The sequence below is a fragment of the Macaca nemestrina genome, chromosome 1 (assembly GCF_043159975.1).
Source record: "Macaca nemestrina isolate mMacNem1 chromosome 1, mMacNem.hap1, whole genome shotgun sequence".
In the NCBI taxonomy this organism is placed as follows: domain Eukaryota; kingdom Metazoa; phylum Chordata; class Mammalia; order Primates; family Cercopithecidae; genus Macaca; species Macaca nemestrina.
The window spans coordinates 7,424,201-7,451,472 of record NC_092125.1 but is presented as its reverse complement, the minus strand read 5'-3'; the positions used below and the strand labels follow the sequence as shown (position 1 = coordinate 7,451,472).

General features: G+C 40.8%; 1 protein-coding gene and 1 long non-coding RNA gene across 5 annotated transcripts in view; one reads left to right on the top strand and one right to left on the bottom strand.

Annotated features, from left to right (window-relative positions):
* Nucleotides 1–27,272, bottom strand: part of LOC105474654 (uncharacterized) — a 189,756-nt gene that overhangs the window by 65,390 nt on the left and 97,094 nt on the right. The gene's annotated exons all lie outside the window — the stretch shown is intronic.
* The window catches only part of LOC105474655 (WD repeat domain 64), a 160,096-nt gene that overhangs the window by 82,596 nt on the left and 50,228 nt on the right, over nucleotides 1–27,272 (top strand). For all 4 annotated transcript variants that reach the window (XM_071073603.1, XM_071073600.1, XM_071073593.1 and 1 more), the window contains 5 exons: nucleotides 5,983–6,109; nucleotides 9,372–9,520; nucleotides 12,262–12,385; nucleotides 17,679–17,854; nucleotides 25,757–25,933. In XM_071073603.1, the coding sequence (XP_070929704.1) occupies nucleotides 5,983–6,109; nucleotides 9,372–9,520; nucleotides 12,262–12,385; nucleotides 17,679–17,854; nucleotides 25,757–25,933 (753 nt within the window). The remainder of the gene's footprint in view (nucleotides 1–5,982; nucleotides 6,110–9,371; nucleotides 9,521–12,261; nucleotides 12,386–17,678; nucleotides 17,855–25,756; nucleotides 25,934–27,272) is intronic.

Genomic DNA, 27,272 nt, shown 5'->3' with positions numbered 1-27,272 from the left:
ACAACAAACCCACTTACTTTATTAATACATTTGGACAATAATAGTTGGCATAAAGTTTGCAGGAAGAAATGCCAGGAAATGTAGTTGAATCAAAACAATCCTCACTTTGGGTACACACATGTATATATTTTTAAACTTCTTCCACTTCATCAGTATTTATTAGTTAATTCTTACAAAAGGCTCCAGGAGAAGTCTTTCTCTTGTCCTTTTCTTTGGTATTTTATGATAAGTGACTTCAATTACCAAATTACCCTCAAAACACTCAACCTTATAGTTGAATGTTTTTCCCAATGTTAAAAAAAATTCCTCCATCTCACTCCATTCCCAATGCATCTGAAAATCATTATTGGCCGGGCACAGTGGCTCACACCTGTAATCCCAGCACTTTGGGAGGCCAAGGTGGATGGATCACCTCAGGTCAGGAGTTCGAGACCAGCCTGGCCAACAAGGTGAAACCTCATCTCTACTAAAAATACAAAATTTAGCCGGGTGTGGTGGCAGGTGCCTGTAATCCCAGGCATGCGGGAAGCTGAGGCTGGAAAATTGCTTGAACCCAGGAGGCGGAGGTTGCAGTGAGCTGAGATCATGTCATTGCACTCCAGCCTGGGCAATAGAGTGAGACTCTGTCTCAAAAAAGAGAAGAGAAGAGAAGAGAAGATCATCATTATTATTTTTACTACAACTAGAAGATACATTTTTAAAATAATTTCAATTTATATGCATACAATTCATATATTATATATAATGCATATATACATATATGTATATAATATTTAATTTATAACTTATAAATGTTCCATTCTGCCCTGGCCTCTTTAGTAGAAGCCACCTGTCCTCCTTGATTTTCTCTACAAGTCTTAACGACATTTCCCTGACGTAAAGCCACTCAGTCTCCTTTTATACCAACTTAGTCTGCTTCTGCCATGTTTTGCCCCTTGTTTTCTTCCTAAACCCCCTCAGTGCTGACCTGGCTCCATTTCTGTCCTCCCAAGCTTTGCGTCACTAATACCTGCCATGAGAACACTGACAACCTCCAGGGGAATAAGTGAAAGAAGACTAGAGCCTAATTAACACGTGAAAGGAAAGTAAGCCTTGGGGGCCGAAAATCACTAAGCTAAAGGGAAAAGTCAATCTGGGAGCTGCTTAGGGCAAACCTGCCTCCCATTCTATGCAATTCTCCCTCTGCTCCCTGAGATAAATGCACATCTGATTGCCCTCCTTGGAAAGGCTAATCAGAAAGTTAAAAGGATGCAACCGTGTGTCTCTCACCTACCTGTGACCTGAGAGCCCCTCCCTGCTTGAGCTGTCCTGCCTGTCCGGACTTAACCAACGTACATCTTACATCTATTAACTGATCTCTCGTGTCTCCCTACAATGCACAAAACCAAGCTGTACCCCGACCACCGTGGGCACATGTCCTGAGTACCTCCTGAGTGAGGCTATGTCACGGGCGTGTGTCCTCAACCTTGGCAAAACAAACTTTCTGAATTCACCTCTCTCAGATATTTGGGCTTCACAAATATCACTACTCTCTTTCCCCAAAGCAACTAATATCTTGTGATCACCTAAGAATAAAGTAGATTATGTTTTCTGAGGTTGTCCTATTTATTAATGGATTTATTAAATTTAAAATGTATTGTCTGTATAGTGTGAAGCCATATAAATTCCTATTTGACCAAGACAGAGAATAAGACCAAAAACTGACTAACCAATCAAGCTAAACAGAATACATAAGACATTGGGGAAAAAAGAGTCAAATAGACTGTGGCTCCTCCCCCCACGAGAGTTATAGTCTAGTAGAGAAGGCCACCGAATGAGTCATCGTATTATAATTGCTAATTGCTATTAATATAGACAGGTAGTAATGTGCTGCATAACCATGTTTCTGTCAATGATGGACTGCATATATGATGGTGACCATATAACTATACCATATAGCCTGGGTGTCTGGTAGGCTATACCTGCTAGGTTTGTGTAAGTATACTCTGATGTTCACACAATGACAAAATCGCCTAAGGACACATTTCTCAGAACATATCCCTGTCCTTAAGCAGCACATGGCTATATTGTAGGCATCTAGAGAAAGAACATCTAATTGGAAGGGTGTCCAATGAAAGTTGTTTAAAGATTAATTTGAGTTTTTGTTAATTTTTAACCAGCACCCTGTTTTTTTACACCATTAGTGCAAGTGTCCCGGATATAGTTTTATTTTGCATGTTTTATATAATATTTATAGTATAAATATTATAATGAATGCACCCTACTGCAGTTTTTCCCTCAGCACTCTATTTTGATATTTATTCATGCTGTTACATATAGCTCCAGTTCATTGGTTTTAACTGCTGATGGAATCCTGTTGTATGAATGCAGCACATATTATTTGTTTAAGTTGGTCAATGAACATTTGAGTAGTTTCTACACTTTGTATCTTTGTGCTTGTTGCTTTGGTTGAACAGAAGTTTTTAATTTTAATTTTTAAAGTGTTTATGGCTTATGCTTTTTGTGTTTATTTAAGAAATCCCTTCCAACTCTGAAGTTCTTGAAGATACCCCCTATATTTTTTCTAAAAAGTATAGTCTCATTTTTATATTTAGTTCCCTAGTTCTCTATCTGTCTCTCTCTCTTTCTTTCTCTCTCTCTTTTTTTTTTTTTTTTTGATATGGAATCTCGCTCTGTCGTCCAGGCTGGAGTGCTGTGGCGCAATCTTGGCTCACTGCAACTTCCACCTCCTGGGTTCAAGCAATTCTCCTATCTCAGCCTCCTGAGTAGCTGGGATTACAGGCGTGCACCATCATGCTTGGCTAATTTTTGTATTTTTAGTAGAAACAGAGTCTTACCTTGTTGGCCAGGCTGGTCTCGAACTCCTGACCTCAAGTGATCCGCCCGCCTTGGCCTACCAAAGGGCTGGGATTACAGATGTGAGCCACTGCTCCCAGCCTCTCTCTCTCTCTCTCTGTGTGTGTGTGTGCATGTGTGTGTGTGTGTGTGTGTCTGGGATTACAGATGTGAGCCACTGCTCCCAGTCTCTCTCTCTCTCTCTCTCTCTCTCTCTCTCTGTGTGTGTGTGTGTGTGTGTGTGTGTGTGTGTGTGTGTGTGTCTGGGATTACAGATGTGAGCCACTGCTCCCAGTCCATCTCTCTCTCTCTCTCTCTCTCTCTGTGTGTCTATATGCTCACTCCTTTCAATCTATACTTTCCTCTACCTGGCCCTTTAGGTCCCAGTTCAGAAATAGTTCTCGTCCCTGAGCCAGAGGTTACCTTGCTTTAGTTCCTAGTCAAAAAGTGATGTGCCCCACCCTCACTGGTCTCATATCTTTGAAAAAGCTACACATCCAGGTAAGGACAGAGCACAGGCTGCTGCTTTTCTGAACTGGAAGACCTGCTGCTCCCTCGGCCGTGGAGCCCAGGCATGGAGGTCTTCTGGTCCTGTCTGTCTGCAGAAGCTGCTCGGCTGCCATTGCCTGCTCCAGACCAAGCACCCAGGTCTGAGGCTTCAGCCCATCCATTGCTTTATGCGTCTCTCTTGTTTGGATCTAGAGAGATCTAGAGAGATCTAGATAGATGTATCTTGCTTTGGAGCCCTGCTGTTTCTTTTTGCTTTTTTGAATATATATTTTCTGTGTGTTTAGAGAAGAAATAGCTCATCAAAGCAAAAACTTTTAGCACTATTCTGACCTGAACTCTTTAGTTGTCTTTATGGAAGAGTTTTTTAAAAAAGAGTAGGAGTTAGCTAGATAGAGAAGGCCTTTGAGAGGAAATCGCAGATGAAAGGAAGAGTTTGTGTGAATGCACAGAGACCAGAATAAGAAGCTTTTTGGAAATGCAAAACACTTTGGAATGACAGTAGCAAAGAAGGCATACAGGGAGAGGGGCAGCAAAAAAGCCCAGAGGGTAGGAGCAGTATGACGCAGAAGGTTTTTGTGCCTCCCACAGCCCAACAACTGCCACTTCCCTAAAACACACAGGGAAGACCCAAAGAACTGCACACTGAAGAAGGGGAAGAAGACAAAAGCAAACATGATAACTCTACAGAGAACATCACAGATTTCAAAACATAATCACATCAATTAAATAAGGTGAATGGTGCTGATGTCATCACGGCCATTCAAGAAACAAGAAAACTGAGACTCAAGGAGTTTAAGTGATGAACTAGAATTGAAACCCTAATCCTCCTTTGCCTAGTCTCTTGTTCTTTTTGTCAATTACAATTCAGAATGTATATACATACAGCAGAAAGACTGCCCACCATGAACATACCTTAGCCAAGGCAATAAAATAAAAAACAGTTTGCATAGAAACACATTTTTTGGCGAACTCCTTGAATCCACTTTTGTGTCTCTTCCTCTACTTGTCTCTCATTCTATGCTCTGGATTGAAATCCATATAATCCATTATACTTGTTTACTTTATGATGCAAAAGCCTGAAAAGGCTCAATGTTCTAGCTAGTCTTTCAAAATTGGCATTTTCACTAGAACAAATAAAATAAATATCAACAGTACAAGTTCTGAGTGATACTAGCCTACGGAGGGTTTACATTTGAGCAAAAGCTCCTCACCAATGTTCGCCAAGTCACAAGACCTAGACGATTTTGTGTTCTTACATGTCAGGACTAACCTGCCTTAGTAATAGTGAAGATTTGAACCTAATTAACTTATAATGAACTCAATTATAAGTGCCTCTAATTAGAAGTTAGTAGCTCTCTTAACTAAACGACTTACTAAAGTTTTATATGTAGTTCTGTTAATGGTCACCCATTTACTCAACAAATACTCCAATTTAATAGGTTAATAAATTTACTATAACGTGAAAATATTATTTAAGGGCTGATGTATAGCTAGAAAATGTAATCTCCCCCCAGCTTCTATAACTGAAGAAATGTAATTATTGATCAGTCAACACTGATTTCTGAAATTCAATAACACTAACTTACTAAAAAAGCAGAATAATAAAGAAGCTAAGACCAGTTCTTTCAGATCACAAACTTAATTTAACCTAATTTAACCTTAATTGAACCTAATTTTGCTAAATTTGTGCTTCATTGTTCTTTCTATTCTCTGATATCAACTCAAGTTCTATTTGAGTAATTATAGAGTAATCTTTCCTCCCTCAAAGGATAGTTTTAAAAACCTATATTCTCATACTCCTAGTATGTCTACACCATCCCTAAAAACTGCTTTTATAATTCTTACATCTCTGGGCAAGTGGAGAGGGAGGTTTTTAGTAACTTCACTTAGTAAGATGTTTCCATTGTCATAAGAGAGCAATTTGAAAGCTTCCACTTAAAATATGTCTTCTCCCTATTTTCTCATCCATACTACAAAGAGAAATGTGACTTTAATTCAACTGTAAGTCATGATCTTTAATTATTCCTCCATGTTCTTTTTTTTTTTTTTTTTTTTTTGGAGACAGAGTCTCGCTCTGTTGCCCAGGCTGGAGTGCAGTGGCCGGATCTCAGCTCACTGCAAGCTCCGCCTCCCGGGTCTACGCCATTCTCCTGCCTCAGCCTCCCGAGTAGCTGGGACTACAGGCGCCCGCCACCTCGCCCGGCTAGTTTTTTGTATTTTTTAGTAGAGACGGGGTTTCACTGTGTTAGCCAGGATGGTCTCGATCTCCTGACCTCGTGATCCGCCCGTCTCGGCCTCCCAAAGTGCTGGGATTACAGGCTTGAGCCACCGCGCCCGGCCTCCATGTTCTTAAAGAGTAATAAATACTATGTTCCTCCCCTATAATGATAGAAAAATCCAATTCCTAAAGGTTTACCTTTAAGCAAAGTTTTAATCACTGCTGCCATTTTCCTCTGATATTAATGGACAATAATCCAACCCAGAACGAAATTGGAGTTTAGCAAATTTATGTTCATCATATAATACTTTGGTATAAGTTTATAAGAGCATATTTCAGATTGAAAGTGATTCACCTAAATATCTTGGGTGGGAAAAGTGAGTATAAATAGTGGTGAACTGTGTTTGTTATTCTTCCAGGTTTTCAGGGTGTGGGATATACAAACTCTCTCACTGTTACAAGTCTTCCATGACAGCCAGGGAGGGCCAGGAGACATGCAGATTTACTCCATGATATATGATGCCAATCACGGCATGCTTATTACGGGTAAGTGTATACAATTAATGCCAAGTGAAACTCATGTCTTGATTTTTCACCTTTTTTAAACTAGCACTGGAGCACTAACTAGAACAAAAACAAAACTTGAAGGGTAACTTATAAAACCATGATTCATGACAGTAGATATTCAATTCAATTCTGCTCTTTCCTATATATTTCTGTGGCTGGGTGAATGAAATGTGCAACTGCACTTTTCTGAAAATACCAGGCTGGTTATTGCTTTCAGTTCTTGAACCTAGGAATAAAGTTCTATTTGAGTAATTCTATAGTTATCTTTCCTCCCTGGAAGGATAGTTTTAATAATCTGAAAACACCAGGTGATTGCTTTAAGTTCTTGGACCTAGGAAGAAGGGCCTGGGTTAAGCAAAGAAGTGGGATGTATATAACTTGTTGCTATGTAGAGGGCAAATCCAGCCCCCACACCCAGCTCTGTTTTGACTCTGAAGCAGGAGTATGATCCTATCTTACAGTGGCTGCACCAGCGTGCCGAGTCAATGCCCCTCTTCTGCAGCGAGGAAATTTGGGCCCATGCCATTCTAATGATGAGTCATTACTCAGCAGGAAAAGTGCTGACACCTTCACCAGCCTTTGCCTCTTGACGAAGACCAATGGAGAGTGAGGATGGAGTCCCAGTGCTGATGCCAAGAGATTTGTTGCTGATTTTTCTTGTAGCCTCTTAGAAAGTCATGCCTACTAAAGAAACAAGGGGCCCTGCTAGACATCTAGGGAGCACTTTTTATATGCACACCTTTATGCTTCAGGATAAAAATGAATTATATTAATAGTAGGTCCTCCTTCTAGAACATAAAACTAGAGTGAATTTCCTAAGCATTTTCCCACTGGCCACCTGCTCTGAGTTCCTGTGGGATTAATTAAGGCAGGGAAGAGGTTGGTGCTGTCTCTGCTGATGGAGAATGTAATTATTTTTGACATTCAGTGTTTTTATTTCCTGGATTAGGAGTGAACTAGCACTTCATACTTGATAAAGAACTTTCCACATTATAAAACAGGACTTAGTTTTAGTTTAAACACCTATTCTTTGTTTTACCTCCTCTAAAAGGAACATACTAATGACTATAAGTAAATTTTCCCTCTTAGTGCCCCAATTTGCATGTTTGATTACTAGGCTTAGCATTCCCATCCCATTTATCATCATAGTCACTAAGGATTCAAATAGTAAGGCAAAGAAAAAGAAGACAGAAAAATCAAGATTTCTTCCCAATTTTATACCATTCTGATAGCACCTCTGTTTGCAAAAATGTAAAGCTCTGTGTATTGTTTAATCACCAAAATTGCAGACACTTACTGCGACCATGAACTTGACATCAGAATTACATGAAGCTTATGTCTAGGATTTTAATTCATTCTTTGATTCAAATGAAGTAGCCATCAGTCCTCTAAACCCCAATGACAGCAGTACCACGTTCTAGAAATGCTTTGTAGAATATGTCATTGCTGCTGTCACTGTTGTTATCATTATTACTTTTATTAAGACAACCACCATTAGAATCATATATTTTTTCATTTGATCTGTACAGCCACCATATGAGGTAGTAATCATTTTTTCTATTTTATAAATGGTGAAACTGAATCTCAAACAGCCCAACTGACTAGTGGCAGGACACAAGGTTAAAATACTGAGCTGAGATTCAATATCAGAGCTTCTAACTCTTGACTCCACATTCTTTCTTGGCACTGCATCATTTCTTTTCTTTTCTTTTTTTTCTTTTTTGAGACGGAGTTTCGCTCTGTGGCCCAGGCTGGAGTGCAGTGGCGCAATCTCGGCTCACTGCAAGTTCCGCCTCCCGGGTTTACGCCATTCTCCTGCCTCAGCCTCCCAGGTAGCTGGGACTAGAGGCACCCGCCACCACGCCCGGCTAATTTTTTTGTATTTTTAGTAGAGACGGGGTTTCACCGTGTTAGCCAGGATGGTCTCGACATCATTTCTATAGCAGTAGTGTAACTAGCCAAAAAATAGAAGATTGCCAGGTTTCCATAAGCATATCAAGATTTGTTGACATCCATTCTGAATGAAGTCAGTTACCATTGCTATAATGAAAAGGATCTACCAAAAGGTCCAAGTATAATTTGACTATCTGGTTACCATATTCTGCTCACATTTCCATATTAAGGTATATGAACTGAGAAATACAACCAGATGAGCCATCTCAGTCCGTATCTACACATGAACAGATTTTATCTTAAAATTTAAACACTTCGGAGGGTGTTTAGTAACTCCTGGTGAAACTTCTCCTAAAGTTGAGAATTCTTTGGAGAAACTTGAGAAACTCAATGCAAAATCTGCCTTTTATTAACTTAATCTTTACATCAATAAAATCAGGAAGAAGTTTCAGTTTTGCTTAAGCCACAGGAATGCTCTGAGATTCTTATTTTTTTTATCTTAATTTTTATTTTTTTGAGATGGAGTCTCACTCTGTCGCCCAGGCTGGAGTGCAGTGGCATGACCTCAGCTCACTGCAACCTCCCTTCCGGGTTCAAGTGATTCTCCTGCCTCAGCCTCTCGAGTAGCTGGGATTACAGGCACCCACCACCACACCAGGCTAATTGAGATTCTTATTAATATTTCTAGACATTACACTAAAACAGAGCCACAGTTAATTTTGATACTTAAATCATACTTAGAAAAACACAAGTAAAGCATACCTGCTCCTCATCTACTTCTACTTTACAGTGGTGATTTAGAAATTAACCTTATTTTATATTGATGTTGCAAGCACTGGCTTGTGATCATTCTCGTTCATTATACTTAATAAGACCATGTTTTCAGAGTGCTTTATCAATTTATTGGTTGAAAGGGGCTCTCTAACCATAAATTTCCACCACTAAGTGGAGGCTAACCTTCAGCAGAAAGCTGGTCATCACCATTATTACTGTGCAACAGATGGAGAGGCACACTGCAGGCATAATAAAGAAGGAGAGAAGTAGACTATAAAATATAGGAAAATGAGGTTCACTAAAAAGGATATCAAGGAAGTCCAAATGGCCTGCACTTGAAAAATAATCCAGTCCAAAAAGAATGCTTTTCTGTGGCTGAATCATATGTGCTTTATCTGTCAAAAATGTTCTAGAATAAATGAAAATATTCTCACCTCATTAAATTTCCTAGGCATTGATCGATATTGCTAATCTCACTGTTTGGCTGTTTCCAAACCCAACTGCTTGGCTGAAACCCTTCGTGATGAGAAACTTCAAATATTGGGTATTTATGAGATTCTTACTTCTGTTCCAGGATCTAGTGTTATGGACATGTATCCTTTGACTAGGATGATACAAGACACCAAACAGGTTCCTCACACTCATGAACGAGAAATCAATGTCATGCTTTACAACAAATATCTTCACCAAGTACTCACTATCTGCTCTGAATCCATAATTAGGGTAAGTACCTATTGGCTTTTCAAACAGAAAAAAGGCAAAGCAGATACAATTTTCTCTTCTTAAAATAAATCGTTGAGTGATTAAGCAAATGTAGCGGCACATATGATGAGACCATACATTAGAGTGATTTTTAAGCTTTCATGAGTAGGTGAAAAACAAGCATTTTAATTAAGCCAGTTCAGACTGGTTGCTGTCAACCCACATGCTCCACTGAATAAACATGGCTAGTTTTCACTATCAAAATAGGAATTTTAAAGGAAATATATCAAGGAGATAGAACTAGTCTGCATTTTTATTTTTATTTTTTTAACGGAGTATGGCAAGAGGATTTATGTTAAGAAGGAAGGGGAATAAATTTATAGGTGTTTACTGTAACCCCTGTAGATTCAGAATACTTGCCAAGAGCCTTAAGTCTCTGTGATCTTATTTAATCTTCACAACAGTTCTCTGTGGACAGATAGTTTCATTTTAAAGATGAGGAAACTAGGGCTCAGACAGATCAAGCAACATAGCTGGGATAAGCATGAGGGCTGGAATATGAACCCAAGTTTTTTTGATGTAAGTACTCATGCCCTTTCTGCCGCATTCCTCCAGCCTAGCTGCCAGAGGCATTTGAACCAGAGCAACCCCATCTTGAATAAGGCTGGGTAAAATGAGGCTGAGACCTACTGGGCTGCATTCCCAGACGGTTAAGGCATTCTAAGTCACAGGATGAGATAGGAGGTCGGCACAAGATACAGGTCATAAAGACCTTGCTGATAAAACAAGTCGCAGTAAAGAAGCCGGCCATATCCCACCAAACCCAAGATGGCAATGAGAGTGACCTCTGATCTTCCTCACTGCTACACTCCCACCAGCGCCATGACAGTTTACAAATGCCATGGCAACGTCAGGAAGTTACCCTATATGGTCTAAATAGGGGAGGCATGAATAATTCACCCCTTGTTTAGCATATCATCAAGAAGTAACCATAAAAATGGACAACCAGCAGCCCTAAGGGGTTGTTTATGGAGTAACCGTTCTTTATTCCTTTACTTTTTTCATAAACTTGCTTTCGCTTTACTCTGTGGACTTGCCCTGAATTCTTTTTTGTGTGAGATCCAAGAACCCTTTCTTGGGAGTCTGGATCAGGACCCCTTTCCTGTAACATGGCCATCACAGCATTTCCTAGAGGCCAGGGCTTGTGGCCATGCTAACTGTGTCCATCATTATGACCACTGAAGTCATCTGGCAGTGATGGCTGGAGGTGTGTGCTTCAGGTGTTTGTCCCTTCATTTCATGCATGCTCTCCAAAAGGAGACGTTTAGACTAGCAGACAGCATTCCTCTGGGGACCCTTCAAATTACCTCTCAGTCTCTGACTTCTGTGATCGTTTGCTGGAGATTTTCTCAAGTGAGCATCTCCTGAGTTCATGATATTAGTGCATTTCTGGTAATGCCTAAAGAGAGAGGTAGAGGAAAACGAAAACTGAAACCTGTCCTGCTTTCGTGCAATCAGTATTTCATGCAGTCACCTCTTACGGGGAAAATGTCATCCCTGTGTGGGATAAAAGAGTGGAAAGGAATACATGAAGGTGAGTTTTCATGCCAGGTTGGTTGGAGAGAGATCACACTGCAGGCCAGGAGATGGGTGACCCCTGAGACCCATTCATGCAATGACTCACATTCCTCTTTCTCCCTTAAGAACCTCGTCTATAACCAGGGACACGCAGAAGTTAAAAGCACGGACTCTAGGGCCAGACTGACTTCACTCAAATCCCAGCTCTACCACTTCCCCACAAGTGGCCCTTCATTATCTGGCCCCCAGACTATCTCATCAGCTCCATCCCCTCCACACTCCCTCTTTCACCCAGCTACAGTGGCTTTCTTTCCATTCCCTGGAGGAAAGATGAACTGTCTCACCCCTGGCACTTTGTATATGCTGTCCTCTCTGCCACAATACCTACAGTGCAATCATTCTGTGTTGCCGGTTCAGTGCTGGCACGTTATGGCAGTGCAATTTACATCTGAGCACGGCAACTCCATGAAGGAGAGACTCAGACAGATAATCTGCAGGTCTAAGGCCTCTACTGTGTTTCCAGAGAGAGATAATGATGACTCTTGAGTCTTGACATGTCTCTAGATTTTCTGATTACACCCATCCTAATTACACAGATGGCTTCTCTGAGGTCAGTCTCTTTCTCTCTGTCTCTCTCTTTCTCTCTGTATATGTCTCTCTCTCTCCCATTCTCTCTCTCGCTGGGCCCATGTCTCTAGTCACAACATTCCTAGGAAAGGTCAATGAGCTCTTTCCTCAGGATTCTTCTCTCAGGTCCCATGCTATTAACCACACATCCTGTCCCATGATCCCTGGCTAACTAGGATGAGTGTCACCAGGGAATAAATCCAGTTCATATTTCTTTTGTCGCTGAGCTTGCAATTGTTCCATTTCTAACCTTGCTTCAGGCTTACAGTACCAACTGACCACTTCTTCCATGGCCCGGGGCTGCCTGGAATAGAGTCCCTGCCTGTCTCAGCCCTCCATTTGCAGCAGACACAGTCCGGGAGAGCACAGTAACTATTAAACGCACTTTATCTTTCAGAACTATCTTTGATCAAACCAACACTCAGGGCAGAGTGCTAGGAAATGTGTTAGATGTACAGAGTTCCATCTGTGAGGCTGTTGTGAATATGGTGTAATTCTGATGAGAATTGAAGGGCTTATTCCAAGGGATTATTTGATATTTTTGTTCTTTCCCATAGGTATGGGAACTCGAGACTGGGCTCCAAGTATACCAGATTTTAGACCCTCATGGTTTCAATATTGAAGTGACTTCTGCAGCTGTCGATGAAAGTGGATTTTTTTTTGCCACAGGAGCATATAACGGTCAGACTAACATCCAGAATGTGGCGTCTCTGCTTTAGGGTCCTGAGAATTTCTGCCGAAAACTCTTTCATTCTTTGGGGTAGAAGGAGAGCATGAAGCAGGCTGGAATATGTCTGGGTGCCAGTGAAATTCCTGTGCCTGGGTGAATAGTGGTAGAGTCCCTTATCTAACAGGCATCAATGTCTTGATATGGATGTTAAAAATGATTCCTCACATTGCATTTACATAGTCGCTTTAACAGTTTGCAGAAGTCTTTCGCATATGACATCTCATCTAATCCGTGTTGCACTGACTCATCCTATCGTTCCACTTTTGGGTACCATCAGCTGAGAGACAGACATTGGATTCAGTGCTTGCTAACAATAGTTTTACCGACAGTAGATTTCTGGACCAGACAAAACACCCAGCCAACTTTTTCACATTACTCCTAGAGTTCTATATTGGAGTTGTTCACATGTCTAGCCTTGCGGAGGGCATGTGCCATGCCAAACTTGAGAGGATGCCAGGCCCAGGTTGGGGTGGGCTGTTTGATGTGCCTTACACTATGCAGCACTGGTGGGACTTCCAGGAACTAAAGAGCTACAGACTGCCCTGCCTTTCACCCCACTCACCACGTACTAAATGAAAGAACTGCTTTATCTAGACCATATGACCAATTGCATGCACTACTCTGAATGTATTTACCCTAGGCCTACACGCATAAGCCAATTGATGAATTGAGTGAGCATCTCGATGTGTGAAAGTCTGACTTTTTAAAGTGTGAGCAGATGACAACACCATGTGAAATAAAATCATGAATACTGAGTCGATGGGGTATGAATAAATGCAACTGCCCTTCACGTGGACCAGTTCTTGAGAAAGCAGTCTTAACTGTTCCATAAGCACACCCTGCATAGACACGAAATGTAGTTGTTGAAATTCTGAGCAATGTACACAACTATTATCATGCAGAAGCATTAAGCAATTCAATATATGACTGACAATAGTATTGTTTATATGTGAGCAAGCCATATCTTATGTTGTTAGTTCTAGAACCTAGAATTCTTCCAGATATTGAGTTTGTCCTTCTCAAAGGTACATATGTTAAATTTATTTTATTGTGTTTATTTATTTGGAGTCGGAGTCTCACTGTGTTGCCCAGGCTGGTCTCAACCTCCTGGCTTCAAGTGATCTTTCCTCCTTGGCCTCCCAAGTAGCTGGGGTTACAGAAGTGAGCCACTGTGCCAGGCCCTCTTGGTTAAATTGACAGAGATCCAGGACACCCTGGGAAGTGAGATTCTCTGACTCCCAGTGAAGTTCAAACCACAAGCCACTGGTCTCCTCTCATTACCACCCATCACCTGGGAAAAGCTGAGGAGTACATCTTCCTGCTCTCTGCTCCACTAAATCTGACTGCCCAAGTCCCAAGGTAGCAGGAAATTTGGACAAGGAGACTGGCCTCTGCATAACCCAGGAATGTCTGAGAACACGATAATGTCTTTTAATTGTTTGTGTGACTGTTTTCCTATAATGCCACAGAGTCCTTGAGGGTGGGCACTATGATTATTCATTAAGTACCCCCAGCTCCTACCACAGTGCTGGGTATACAGGGAGTATTTAATCGACGTTTAATGATGTTGTTAGTGGCCAGCAAACAAATATTGGGGGTGTGAGTGTTGCTGATGGAGAGAACCTGGTGTAGGGGAAGGAAAACAGTGCAGTGAAAACACTCTGGGTGTCGAGCAGGATTCGAGCTGAGGGATAAGAAAGGGGGTAGGGTTAAAGGAGGAGAGAAAAAGACCTGTGGTTCACTAGAGTCTGAACTTGAGGTGACCACTATAAAAGCCCATGTGAGAAGAGAATTCTCTCCTCTGAGCAATGACCTAGAAATAGGCATTCCACAACTATACTGTTTATCATCCCTCTGGCCCCTTCTTCCAGGTCCCCCAAAGCAAATGAATGAAGTTAACCATAAAGAAAGTATCTCCATCCATTTGAACTGCTACAATGGAATGCCATAGAGTGGGTGGTGTTTAAAAAAACAGTTTATAGCAGATTGATAATAACCAAAAACTGAAAAACAAACCATTTTTCAACATATGACTGGTTAGACAAACTGCAGTACATCAATACAGTGGAATACTACAGTTATTACAAGTAATACAAAGAAACAAACTAGTTATATTTGCAGCAGTTTGAATGTATCTGAAAGACACTAACAAAAGACAAGAGTCAATCTCATCCATTTCAGTTCTTTTTTTTTTTTTTTTTTTTGAGATGGAGTCTTGCTTTGTTGCCTAGGCTGGAATGCAGTGGTGCAGGGTCTCGGCTCACTGAAACCTCTGCCTTCTGGGTTCAAGCGATTCTCCTGCCTCAGCCTTCTGAGTAGCTGGGGCTACAGGCGCCTTCCACCATGCTCGGCTAATTTTTGTATTTTTAGTAGAGACAGGGTTTTGCTATGTTGCCCAGGCTGGTCTCGGAACTCCTGACCTCAAATGATCTGCCCGCTTCGGCCTCCCAAAGTGCTGGGATTACAGGCATGAGCCACCGCGCCCAGCCAATAACATTCTTGAAATAACAAAATAAAATGTCTTCAAAATGACAAACTTTTAGATAAGTAAAACAGCTTACTGATTACCAAATAGTGACGGTGGGGGTTGTGGTGACTATGAAGGTTAACACGAAAGTTCCTGTGGATTGATGGAACATTTCTGTATACTGGTTGTGCAAATTTATACACACAGTAAAATTGTGAAGAACTAGACACATACACACGAGAGTGCATGCAAAAAACTGGTCAAATCTGGACAAGGTCTGTCGTCTAGTTAATGGGATTTTCTAACGTCAATTTGCTTGTTTTAGGACTACACCGTAGTCACACGGGCTGGAAGCAATGGGGGAAGTTGGGACAAGATACACAGGACTTTACTATTTTTGCAACTTTCTGTTTCTTTTTATTTTTCAAAGTTCAAAACAATGTAGAAGGCTAACAAATTTTGCCAAACACTGAAACACTGATATAAATCTTTAAATTTTTACATTAGTTGAGGTCTCAAATGTCATATATCAGATTAATTAAAATGCTTTAAGCACTATCAGAATTGGAGCTGACAGTGTCTCCTTGGTACGTAATAAGATGGAAAGAGTGTTGGGCCCACACTGACATCTATAAAAAAGCAAACTGATCTATGAAATCAGAACTTTTCTTGAACCTATGTGAGAATCAATGTTGCAGGCAAATAGCCTGAAATAGAAGGAAAGACACAGGCACTTCCAGGAACAGATAGGACACAGTTACTGGCTAACCTAGGGCAGTGATGAGAAGGAAATGGGGCTGGCATTCAGATGGGTGAGAATGTAGTCAGATTTGTAAGAACTGCTGAGATCTGAGTGTAGGATAGCATGAGAGTACAGCGCTTCTAAAAGCCAGAAACACAAAGGGAGTATGCGTCCATTCCCATGCTCCTCACACGGCTTGTCACATGTCACACAGGGCTGGCCTCCCTCATGGTACAGATCTGGTAGACAGGAACGGCCTACACTGTGGAGCCACAGAAAGTCCCACCAGCATCCGTCTTACCGACAAAGCAAATGCCTAAGCCACTGAGGGAAGGGCGGCAAACCCTCCTGCTGATATTGTAGATGAAGACCTACTGTAAGGGAGACAGAGCTGAGCAAGTTGTTCTCTACCTCTTGAGGGGAGGTAGGAAAACCTCCTGGGCTCAGCCCATTTGACATGCTTTACCACTCAGGGCAGGAGGACTGGGTGTTTTCCAACAACAGAAATCGATTTCTCTCAGTTCTGGAGGCTGGGAAGTTCGAGATCAAGGCGCTGGCAGATCTGGCGTCTGGCAAGGGCCCACCTCCTGGTTTATAGATGGTGCCTTCTCACTGTGTTCCCACATGACAAAGGGGTAAGGCAGATCCTTGGGGCCCATTTTATTACTTACTTTTCTTTTTTCATCTGAGTCACAGCAGATCTGAATTTGGGGCCTTTTTTATAAAGGCACTAATCCCATTCATGAGGGTTCTACCCCCATGACCTAATCATCTCCAAATACCATCATATTGAGGATTAGGTTTCAAACAGAAAGTATAATTTTAAACGTAAGAAAAACACTCGGTCAGGCACAGTGGCTCCCGCCTGTAATCCCAGCACTTTGGGAGGCCGAGGCGGGTGGATCACAATGTCAGGAGATCGAGACCATCCTGGCTAACACGGTGAAACCCCGTCCCTACTAAAAATACAAAAACAGGCCAGGCGCTGTGGCTCAAGCCTGTAATCCCAGCACTTTGGGAGGCCGAGACGGGCGGATCATGAGGTCAGGAGATCGAGACCATCCTGGCTAACAAGGTGAAACCCCATCTCAACTAAAAAATACAAAAAATAACTAGCCGGGCGAGGTGGCGGGCGCCTGTAGTCCCAGCTACTCGGGAGGCTGAGGCAGGAGAATGGCGTAAACCCGGGAGGTGGAGCTTGCAGTGAGCTGAGATCCGGCCACTGCATCCCAGCCTGGGCGACAGAGCGAGACTCCCTCTCAAAAAAAAAAAAAAAAATACAAAAACATTAGCCGGGCGTGGTAGCGGGCGCCTGTAGTCCCAGCTACTCGGGAGGCTGAGGCAGCAGAATGGCATGAACCCGGGAGGCAGAGCTTGCAGTGAGCCCAGACCCTGCACCACTGCACTCCAGCCTGGGTGACAGAGTGAGACTCCGTCTCAAAAAAAAAAAAAAAAAAAAAAAAAAAAAGGAAAAAGAAAAACACTCCATACTTTTCTTTCACTTTCCTCCCATGTAACCAACAAAACCAATCTCCAAGCTTGGCAGATTCTTACCGACTGGGATTCCCTCCAACTTTTTATTATCTAATAAGAGCTAACGTCCTAAAACATGTCAGCACATTAAGAAACGTGATAGATTACTGGAATGATCTTTCGCTGTGAATAATAATTGTGGCATGGTAGCGAACATTCCCGTGTTCGGGACGGCGTTTTTAGCACACTGAAAAGCGTTGGGAGAATAAAAACAGAAGAGACTCACTTAAGAGCAAAAGCTTAGTAGGAGAGCCTGAGGGTAGATTTCAAGGCGTTGCCTGGTCCTGTTTATTTTTATTTTTTCAGCCTGTGAGAAATCAAGGCATATAGGAATAAATTTCATGCACAGCAAGCCTGGGAAGACTCACCCATCTGAGTAGGGAATAAATATAGGATAAATTGTTGGCAGAAAGCTTTCAATCGGATGAATTTTCTCTGAGCAAAAAGCCAAGCTTTCTCTAAGTCACTTTTACCTACGTAATCTTTTTCTCTGTATGCTCAGGAACAGTCAGAATCTGGGACTTTGGCAGTGGGCAGGAGATGAAAGTGTTGCCGGAGGGGAAAGACTGGAAGGAGGAGGAGCACTGCCTACAACGCCTCGTTTTCCTCAAAGCCCAAGAAAAACACCAGCACCTGGTCCTGGCCTTGGAGCGCAACGGGACTATCAAAATGATCCAGGTTTATAATCCCATTTCATATTCGCACTGCAGGTGCCCTTTTCGGGAAAATCAAATGAGTCCGTGGATAATCCCCACCCATGTAACGCCTCTCTTGGTAGCCAGCTGAAGATAGTGTTTATCCTCAACCTTCTCGTGATGCTCCTCATTAACTTGGCCCAGGTTCAAGCAGAGAGCAAAAAAGAATCCCTGCCCAGTCACCGCATGTTGCCCATCAAGCTTCTGCTGAAGAGTTAGTCAGGGTCTCCTAAGGCGGGTGTCAAGAAGGTTAAATTTATACTCAGCTGCCACCTCGGACATGCTTTACACCCTCATATGGGGATAATTCACTGCAGAATTGCTTTCCGGCAGGCTCTGTCCCTTATCACCCATAATGCATTCAGGGATGCTCAAGTCACTTTTCCAGCTTGTCACCAAAATCGCTTTGTTTATTTTAAGGTTAATGATGCAATCTGCCCAGGGCTGTTTGGGGAGGATTGAGGTAGGCTAATTTATTTTACCTATGACTCTATTACCACCTCGGAATGCTAATGCCCTCTTCAAATTTATAATGAAGACTAGATCATCTATCCTGGCTATCGAGCGGATCTCACCCCGTCACCTCGAACTCAAGGACTCACTGCCTTTATTATTCCCCTTCTGAAAGCTAAGACCAGAAAAAGAAAAGTCTTGAATAGCACAGCAATCATGAAGCACCAGCTTAAGATGACTGATGACCTAAGAACTGGAAAAAAGGAGTAAAAAACTTCCCTGATGTAATATACTCTTCTCTCGTCTGAGCAATCCAAAATGGCACTGTAGAAAGGCATTTCTTAGTAATGCACTCTAAAACAAAACGAAATGTTGATTTTTGCTTTATAAAGTGCCACTGTTCATCAAGATGCCCTTCCTACCAGACAATGTCTGTTGTCACAAATGCTCCTTTTTTGAGGGCTGCAACAAGTAGCATGGAACTATTCACTCACCAAAATTGTTTTTAGTTCTACTGTAGCATTTTTTGCTTTGATTATTCTGGTTCTGCATTTAGAACCTGCAGATGGATCTTGGTAAGAACTGAAAACCTCTCTTATTTATATTTGTATTCTTGGCCATGCCCAGAGCAGGTGCTCATTAAGGATAGAAAGAATAAAAATAAATAAAGAAAGAACCTCTTCCAAGGTAGACAACAGTAAATTTATGAGCGGTATTTGGAGAACTTTTACCAGTGTTGGAGTGGGCAGCTTTATAATATAATGTTGAAAGTATACTTATTTGCTTATTATTAGTTTATTATTATTATTATCTACTAAATCTGCCTATTAGAAATAACATAATTTGATTTACATACTTATTTTCTAGAATACTTTCATTCATTCATTTGTTTCAATGACCATTTACCAAATATTTACCATGTTCCAGAAGGATATTCCCTTTCACCATGAAATTCATAATTTAATAGGAGTTGCACTGATCCCCCTATTACAAGTGTTGTGAGTGTTTTCACAAAGTGCCTCAGAAACTTGTGTGGTGGGATGGTTGTCAGACTAATCGGGTAGCCAGGACATTTTTTTTTTCCAGCTAAAAACAGAACAAGCTTTATAATAAATTTTTTTCCCTAAATTCCAAACCCCGCTTCTCTGTTTGCACCAGAAACTGGAAGGTGGACAGGTGGAAGTTGGAGCTGAGAGTGGAATGGAGGAAAGATAAACCAAACCTCTATCTTCCTAGACTCCCAGCTGCCTTAAAAACAAAAACAAAAACAAACAAACAAAAAAGCAAACAACCCCCCCCCACCCCCCAGCAAACCAAAAAGCCAAAATCTGCTTCAGTAATCACATTCAGTTATTCAGGAAACATTGCTGATGCATTATGAGCTGTATGAGCTGAGAAGGGTCTCCAAAGTCTCATGTACTTTTAAAAGTGTTCAAACAGTCCTTAATGGCTTAAATACAATATCTCTCTTACACTTCTGTTCTTGGTTTTATTTTCTCAAGTCTCAGAAAAATGCTTGTACAACTGCCCGCTCTGGGCACAAATCATGGCCGTGCTGAATATTCTGGGCATGATTTCCTAAGCCGTGTAACAAGAGGGCAGACTGTAAATTGACTGGTCTATTAATACAACTTCATAGACTACAAGAGAAGAAAACAATGATTCTTCTCATCATCTCAGTTTTAAGGGGATAGAACTGCATTCTGCCTATATGAAACCTTTGGCAAATTTGAGAGAAATTTGCCCCCAAGTCATTGTTGACAAAACCATAGGTTGGTGAGAGATTACTGTTCTAACATAATAAACAAAGCACTGTGGGGGTTTCCAGGAAGATGATTAATTGATCTCAAAATCATTCAAATTCTAAAGACCCACTTACTTACCCTCCTTTTATCCACAGTACTTTAGATCTACTCATATAGTTATATTTGTGTGTCCTTTAAAGTAAATTATTTTTCTTTATGAAGCAATTAACATAATAGTGCTCTTAGCATTATATGAACTGCTGTTTTCCTAGATAACTGATTCCTAAAGACTTACCAGCCAATTCCAATATAAGATAAAAGATTTCACCAAGTAGAGATGAAATGTAGAAAAAAAGGGTAACTTTTGACAAAGCTACTTTTACTTCCTTTAAATTTTAAGATTGTATCTTTCCTACTGTTTTGTATTACTATAGCCTTTCTTTTCATAAAATAATGTTAGTAGGGTTTCCCATCTCCTTCTCCCTCACGTCCTCATATGGTAAAATTGAATGTGAGTGACTCTAGGTCAATCTTCAAAAGGTATTTTGTAAATTCTACTGCTCTGTGAATTCAGAAAGTCTGAGAGCCACTGTCATAGGAGATTCTATTGAAACCCGATTCTATTGAAACCCGTTAAGCCCGTTAAAAATGACTGTCGGGCCGGGTGTGGTGGCTCATGCCTGTGATCTCAGCACTTTGGGAGGCCAAGGCAGGAGGATCGCTTGAGGCTAGGAGTTTGAGACCAGCCTGGGCAACATAGTGAGACGCCATCTCTACCAAAAAAATATAAAAATTAGCCAGGCATGGTGTCACACACCTGTAGTCTCAGCTACTTGGGGAGCTGAGGTGGGAGGATTGCTCGATCCTGGGAAGTCAAGGCTGCAGTGAGCCATGATTGCACCACTGTACTCCAGTCTGGGCGACAGAGCAAGACTCTGCCTCAAAAAGTCACAAAAAAACTAAACCACTGTCACTAACTCATACCACCAGGTAGGCACATAAATCTAACTAAGCGATTACTCAGTGTAAATATCTGGTCACTCTTGAGATACTGCTGAGATTCATTCCTTCTGTCCCACAATGGCACAAACTCTAAACAAAGACTCCACCAGTACGCAGGAGTACTATTGGCCCATACTTTTAAATTAACATGGATATGAAATAACAGAGGCCTTAGGGCAACACCTAAAGTCAAAGTTTAAAAAATGGAAGGACTTTTATCCATCAACTAGCTAAAGTCCTCATTTTGCAAATAAGAAAATTAGGGCCAAAGAAAAATAGGGCCAAAGAAGGTATGTACCTTGCCCGAGGTCCTACAAGAACTAAGACTAGAAACCGGCTGTCTTCACTCCTAGGCCAATATTCTCTCCACTTTTCCATAACTGCTCGTCAACATAGAAAGAGTCCTGTTCTGGCCGGGCGCGGTGGCTCAAGCCTGTAATCCCAGCACTTTGGGAGGCCGAGACGGGCGGATCACGAGGTCAGGAGATCGAGACCATCCTGGCTGACACTGTGAAACCCCGTCTCTACTCAAAACTACAAAAAACTAGCCGGGCGAGGTGGCGGGCGCCTGTAGTCCCAGCTACTAGGGAGGCTGAGGCAGGAGAATGGCGTGAACCCGGGAGGCGGAGCTTGCAGTGAGCTGAGATCCGGCCACTGAACTCCAGCCTGGGTGGCAGAGCGAGACTCCGTCTCAAAAAAAAAAAAAAAAAAAAAAAGAAAGAGTCCTGTTCTGCAAGCAAAATAATTGACCTTAAAATTTTGACTTTTATTCCCATATAACAATTCAAACATTAAAAATTAATGGCCTCTCATCAATAATAACCAGTTATAAAATACAAATATGGCCCAGCACAGTGGCTCACGCCTGTAATCTCAGCAGTTTGTAAGGCCAAGGCAGGCAGATTGCTTGAGGCCAGGAGTTCAAGACTATCCTGGCCAATATAGCAAAACCCCATCTCTATAAAAAATACAAAAATGAGCTGGATGTAGTGGTGTGTGCCTGTAGTCCCACCTACTTGGGAGGCTGAGGTGGGAGGATCACCTGAGCCTGGGAGGCAGAGATTGCAGTGAGCCAAAATAGCACCACTACACTGTAGACTGGGCGACAGAGCAAGACACTGTCACACACACTCACGAAAGAAAACATAAACATAGTACAGGTGGAATAAATGATCACATCACAATAGCAAACAAAAGTATAAGGTACCTAAAATAAACATAGCAAGAACTATGCAAAAGTTTTGTGGAAATACATCTTAAAGGATGTGAAAAGAATCTGAATAAATGGAGAGATATACCACATCCACAGATGGGATATGGCAAAGGTATCATGATTATGTTCAAATTAAAAATAAAAGCTGGTCTTAAAAAACAAAGTGAAAAGACAAGTCACAAACAGTGAAAAGACAAGTCACAAACAGTGAAAAGGCCATTGCACTCCAGCTAACTGAAGAAGAGTTAGAAACCAGAATATGTAAAGAACCCCGCAAACTGCAGGAAAAAAAAAACCCACAAATAGCCCAATAGAAAAATGAACAAAGGACAGGTAAGGAAATCCAGATGGCTCGCAGACACATGAAAAAATGTTCAACTCACAACAGTCAGGGAAATATTATTAATGGTTAATATAACTAATATGTTTAAAAAATAGTTTAAAAAAATTTTTAATAGTGGTAGTTTTCATTTTTAGTATCTCATTTTATACACTTTATAAAAGGTCTGGGATATATGTGCAGAACGTGCAGGTTTTTTTCTTTTTTTTTCTTTTTTTTTTTCTCGAGATGGAGTCTCGCTCTGTCACCAGGCTGGAGTGCAGTGGCATGATCATGACTCATTGCAACCTCTGCTTCCCGGGTTCAAGCGATTCTCCTCTTGCAACCTCAGCCTCCCGAGTAGCTGGGACTACAAGTGCATGCTTGGTAGCCCAGCTAATTTTTGTATTTTTAGTAGAGACGGGGTTTCACCATGTTGGCCACGACAGTCTCGATCTCTTGACCTCGTGATCCACCCGTCTTAGCCTCCCAAAGTGCTGGGATTACAGGTGTGAGCCACCACACCTGGCCCGTGCAGGTTTGTTACATAGGTATACACGTGCCATGGTGGTTTGCTGCACCCATCAACCCGTCACCTACATTAGGTATTTCTCCTAATGCCATCCCTCCCCTATTCCTCACCCTCTGAAAGGCCCTGGTGTGTGATGTTCCCCTCCCTGTGTCCATGTGTTCTCATTTTTCAGCTCCCACTTATGAGTGAGAACATGTGGTATTTGGTTTTCTGTTCCTGTGTTGTTTCCTGAGACTAATGGTTTCCAGCTTCATCCATTTCCCTGCAAAGGACATGAACTCATCCTTTTTTATGGCTGCATAGTATTCCATAGTGTGTATGTGCCACAGTTTCTTTATCCAGTCTATCATTGATGGGCATTTGGGTTGGTTCCAAGTCTTTGCTATTGTGAATAGTGCTGCAATAAACATACGTGTGCATGTGTCTTTATGGTAGAATGATTTATAATCCTTTGGGTATATACCCAGTAATGGGATGGCTGGGTCAAATGGTATTTCTGGTTCTAGATCCTTGAGGAATTGCCACACTGTCTTCTACAATGGTTGAACTAGTTTACACTCCCACCAACAGTGTAAAAGCGTTCCTATTTCTCCAAATCCTCTCCAGAATCTGTTGTTTCCTGACTTTTTAATGATCGCCACTCTAACTGACATGAGATGGTATCTCATTGTGGTTTTGATTTGAATTTCTCTAATGACCTGTGATGATGAGCTTTTTTTCATATGTTTGTTGGCCGCATAAATGTCTTCTTTTGAGAAGTGTCTGTTCATATCCTTTGCCCACTTTTTAATGGGGTTGTTTTTTTCTTGTAAATTTAAGTTCCTTCTAGATTCTGCATATTACCCCTTTGACAGATAGATAGACTGCAAAAATTTTGTCCCATTCTGTGGGTTGCCTGTTCACACTGTTGATAGTTTCTTCTGCTGTGCAGAAGCTCTTTAGTTTAATTAGCTCTTATTTGTCAATTTTGGCTTTTGTTGCCATTGCTTTTGGTATTTTAGTCATGAAGTCTTTGCCCATGCCTATTTCCTGAATGGTATTGCCTAGGTTTTCTTCTAGGGTTTTTATGGTTTTAGGTCTTACATTTAAGTCTTTAATCCATCTTGACTTAATTTTGTATAAGGTGTAAGGAAGGGGTCCAGTTTCAGTTTTCTGCATATATGGCTAACCAGTTTTCCCAACACAATTTATTAAATAGTGAATCACTTCCCCATTGCTTGTTTTTGTCAGGTTTGTCAAAGTTCAGATGGTTGTAAATGTGTGGCATTATTTCTGAGGCCTCTGCTCTAATCGATTTGTCTACATGTCTGTTTTGGTACCAGTACCATGCTGTTTTGGTTACTGTAGCCTTGTAGTGTAGTTCAGAGTCAGGGAGTGTGATGCCTCCAGCTTTGTTCTTTTTGCTTAGGATTGTCATGACTGTATGGACTCTTTTTGGTTCCATATGAAATCTAAAGTGGTTGTTTCTAATTCTGTGAAGAAAGTCAATGGTAGCTTGATGGGGATAGCATTGAATCTATAAATTACTTTGGGTAGTATGGCCATTTTCACAATATTGATCTTCCTATCCATGAGCATGTAATGCTTTTCCATTTGTTTGTGTCCTCTCTTATTTCCTTGAGCAGTGGTTTGTAGTTCTCCGTGAAGAGGTCTTTCATATCCCTTGTAAGTTATATTCCTAGGTATTTTATTCTCTTTGTAGTAATTGTGAATAGGACTTCACTCATGATTTGGTTCTCTGTTTGTCTGTTGTTGGTGTATAGGAATGCTTGTGATTTTTTAACATTTATTTTGTATCCTGAGACTTTGCTGAAGGTGCTTATCAGCTTAAGGAGATTTTGGGCTGAGACCATGGGGTTTTCTAAATATACAATTGTGTCATCTACAAATAGAGACAATTTGACTTCCTGTCTTCCTATTTGAAAGGGTATTAAAAATTAGTTTTAAAATGTTCCATTTCATACTCATCAGGCAAAACATTAAGAAAATCAAATAATACCAAGTGTTAGCAAGAATATGAAGAAAGGGGAACTCTCATCTACTCCTGGTGAGAGTGAACATAGCTAAACACTACCTAGAGAAGTTGTTAGGTGATAGCTAGTTAAGTTGAAGATGTGCATATCTTATAGTTAGGTAATTTTACCCCAGATATATGCTGTAGAAACTGTGCCGCCTGTCTGTAAAGAAAAGCAGTACCAAATTGGCACTCTGAACATCCGTCAATGGGGGAATGGATAAATATATTGTAGTATGTTTATATAATATGATAAAGCAGTTTAAAATAAATAAACTGGAGTTCCATGAAATAACTTGTATAAATCTCAAAAGCATCCTATTGAGTGAAATAAGAAAGTTGAAGAAGAATCCATATAGTTGGACAGCATTCCAACATAGAAATATTAAAACTTTCATGACTAACATCATATTCACATTACTGGTTACTCTAGGGAGGGAAGAAAGAGGAATTATATTAATAAGCAAGGAAGAGATGGGGCTGAAGATTTGGTAAAGCTAGATGGTGGATACATCAGTGTAGGTTCTATTTTCTCTATCTCTTTAAAACAGTTCAAAATAAAATAATTAATTGAACTTTTCATGTACTCACTGGATTTCTATTAAAGGGCAAGGAAGATGATATTTACCTCACGGTGATCTGGGAGCTGCCCGATGTTGTGCCTTTCCTACAAGATGGGAAACATGCTGTGCATCTGAGAGTGTCTACTAGAGATAGGAACATGGCTATTCCTTTCCCAGATGTCGAGTTAATAGTTGAGAGGAATGCTTCTCAACCTTCTAATGTAAGTTTCCTCTCTTAGTTTCTTTTTAACTTTTGCTTTTTGTTATGGAAATTTACAAACATATATAAAGGTATAGAAAATAATACAAAGAGCTTCTATGCGTTATCGCTCAGCTTCAAAAATTTTCTGTGTATGGCCAAACTTATTCTTTATTCCCAGCTCTTCACCATGACCACCACCAATGGATTTTTTTTTTTTTTGAGACCGGGTCCTGCTCTGTTGCCCATGCTAAAGTGCAGTGGTGTGATCATAGTTCACTGCAGACCCCAACACCTGGGCTCAAATGACTCTCCTGCCCCAGCCCCCCAAAACGCTGGGATTATAGGCATAAGACACCGTGTCTGGCCCACCACCAATGGATTTTGAAGCAAATCTCAAACATTATGTCATTTCATCCCTTTATATTTCAGTATATATGTCTAAACAATAATGACTATTTCAAAAATAATACCATTATTTTCTAAAATATATTAAAAATAATTTGTAAGAAGTTGTTAATCTCATCACATATTCATTCAGTGTTCAAATTTTCCAGATATCCTTATAATTTCTTTCTTATAATTGGTTTCAACAACCAAGATCCAAACAAGGTCTATTTGTTGAATTTGGTTGGAAAAATCTGTTAAATATCTTTTTTTTCTCTCTCCTTGCAATTTATGTCCTGAAGAAGCTGGACAGTTGACGCCATAGTTTTCCACTTTCTAGATTTTGCTGATTGCACCCTCGTGGTGTTATTTAAGAAGTTCCGCTGTACTTCCTGCAATCTGGTAGTTAATCTGGTGGCTTAATTGACTACAACATGGATTTTTTTTTTTTTTTTTTTTGGTTAGCAATACTCCTTCATAGGTGCTGCCCTGTATTCCATCAAGATTCTCACAATGACCAGTTGTCTTTTTTTTTTTTTTTTATCTCAGCAGTCATTGATGATTATTACCTAGGTCTATTATTTTCATTCAAAGTTTTCATGCTGCCTTTCTGCTTCAATTACTACTGGAACGTGTCTTTAAAGAAAACCTCTCCTTTATCAAATACTTGGTTACACTGAGGTACAGTTTATATAGAAAAGCAAACTAATTCACGATTTGCTCCTTATATTTATCAGTTTTAAAGTGGAGAATAGGTTTCCTAGCATCTTCCAAAGGTGGTCCGTGAATTTTGTTTATTTAATATCATTATTGACTCACAAATTTAAATGTTCTTGATGTGTTTCAGTCCATTTAATTTGTTATTATTATTGATGCTCAAACTGTCCCATCTGAAACTGGTTGGAGCCTCTTCAGGCTCCTGAGTTCCTCTGATGTGACCTCAGAAGCTCTGGATAGCTTCTAGGTATGACAAG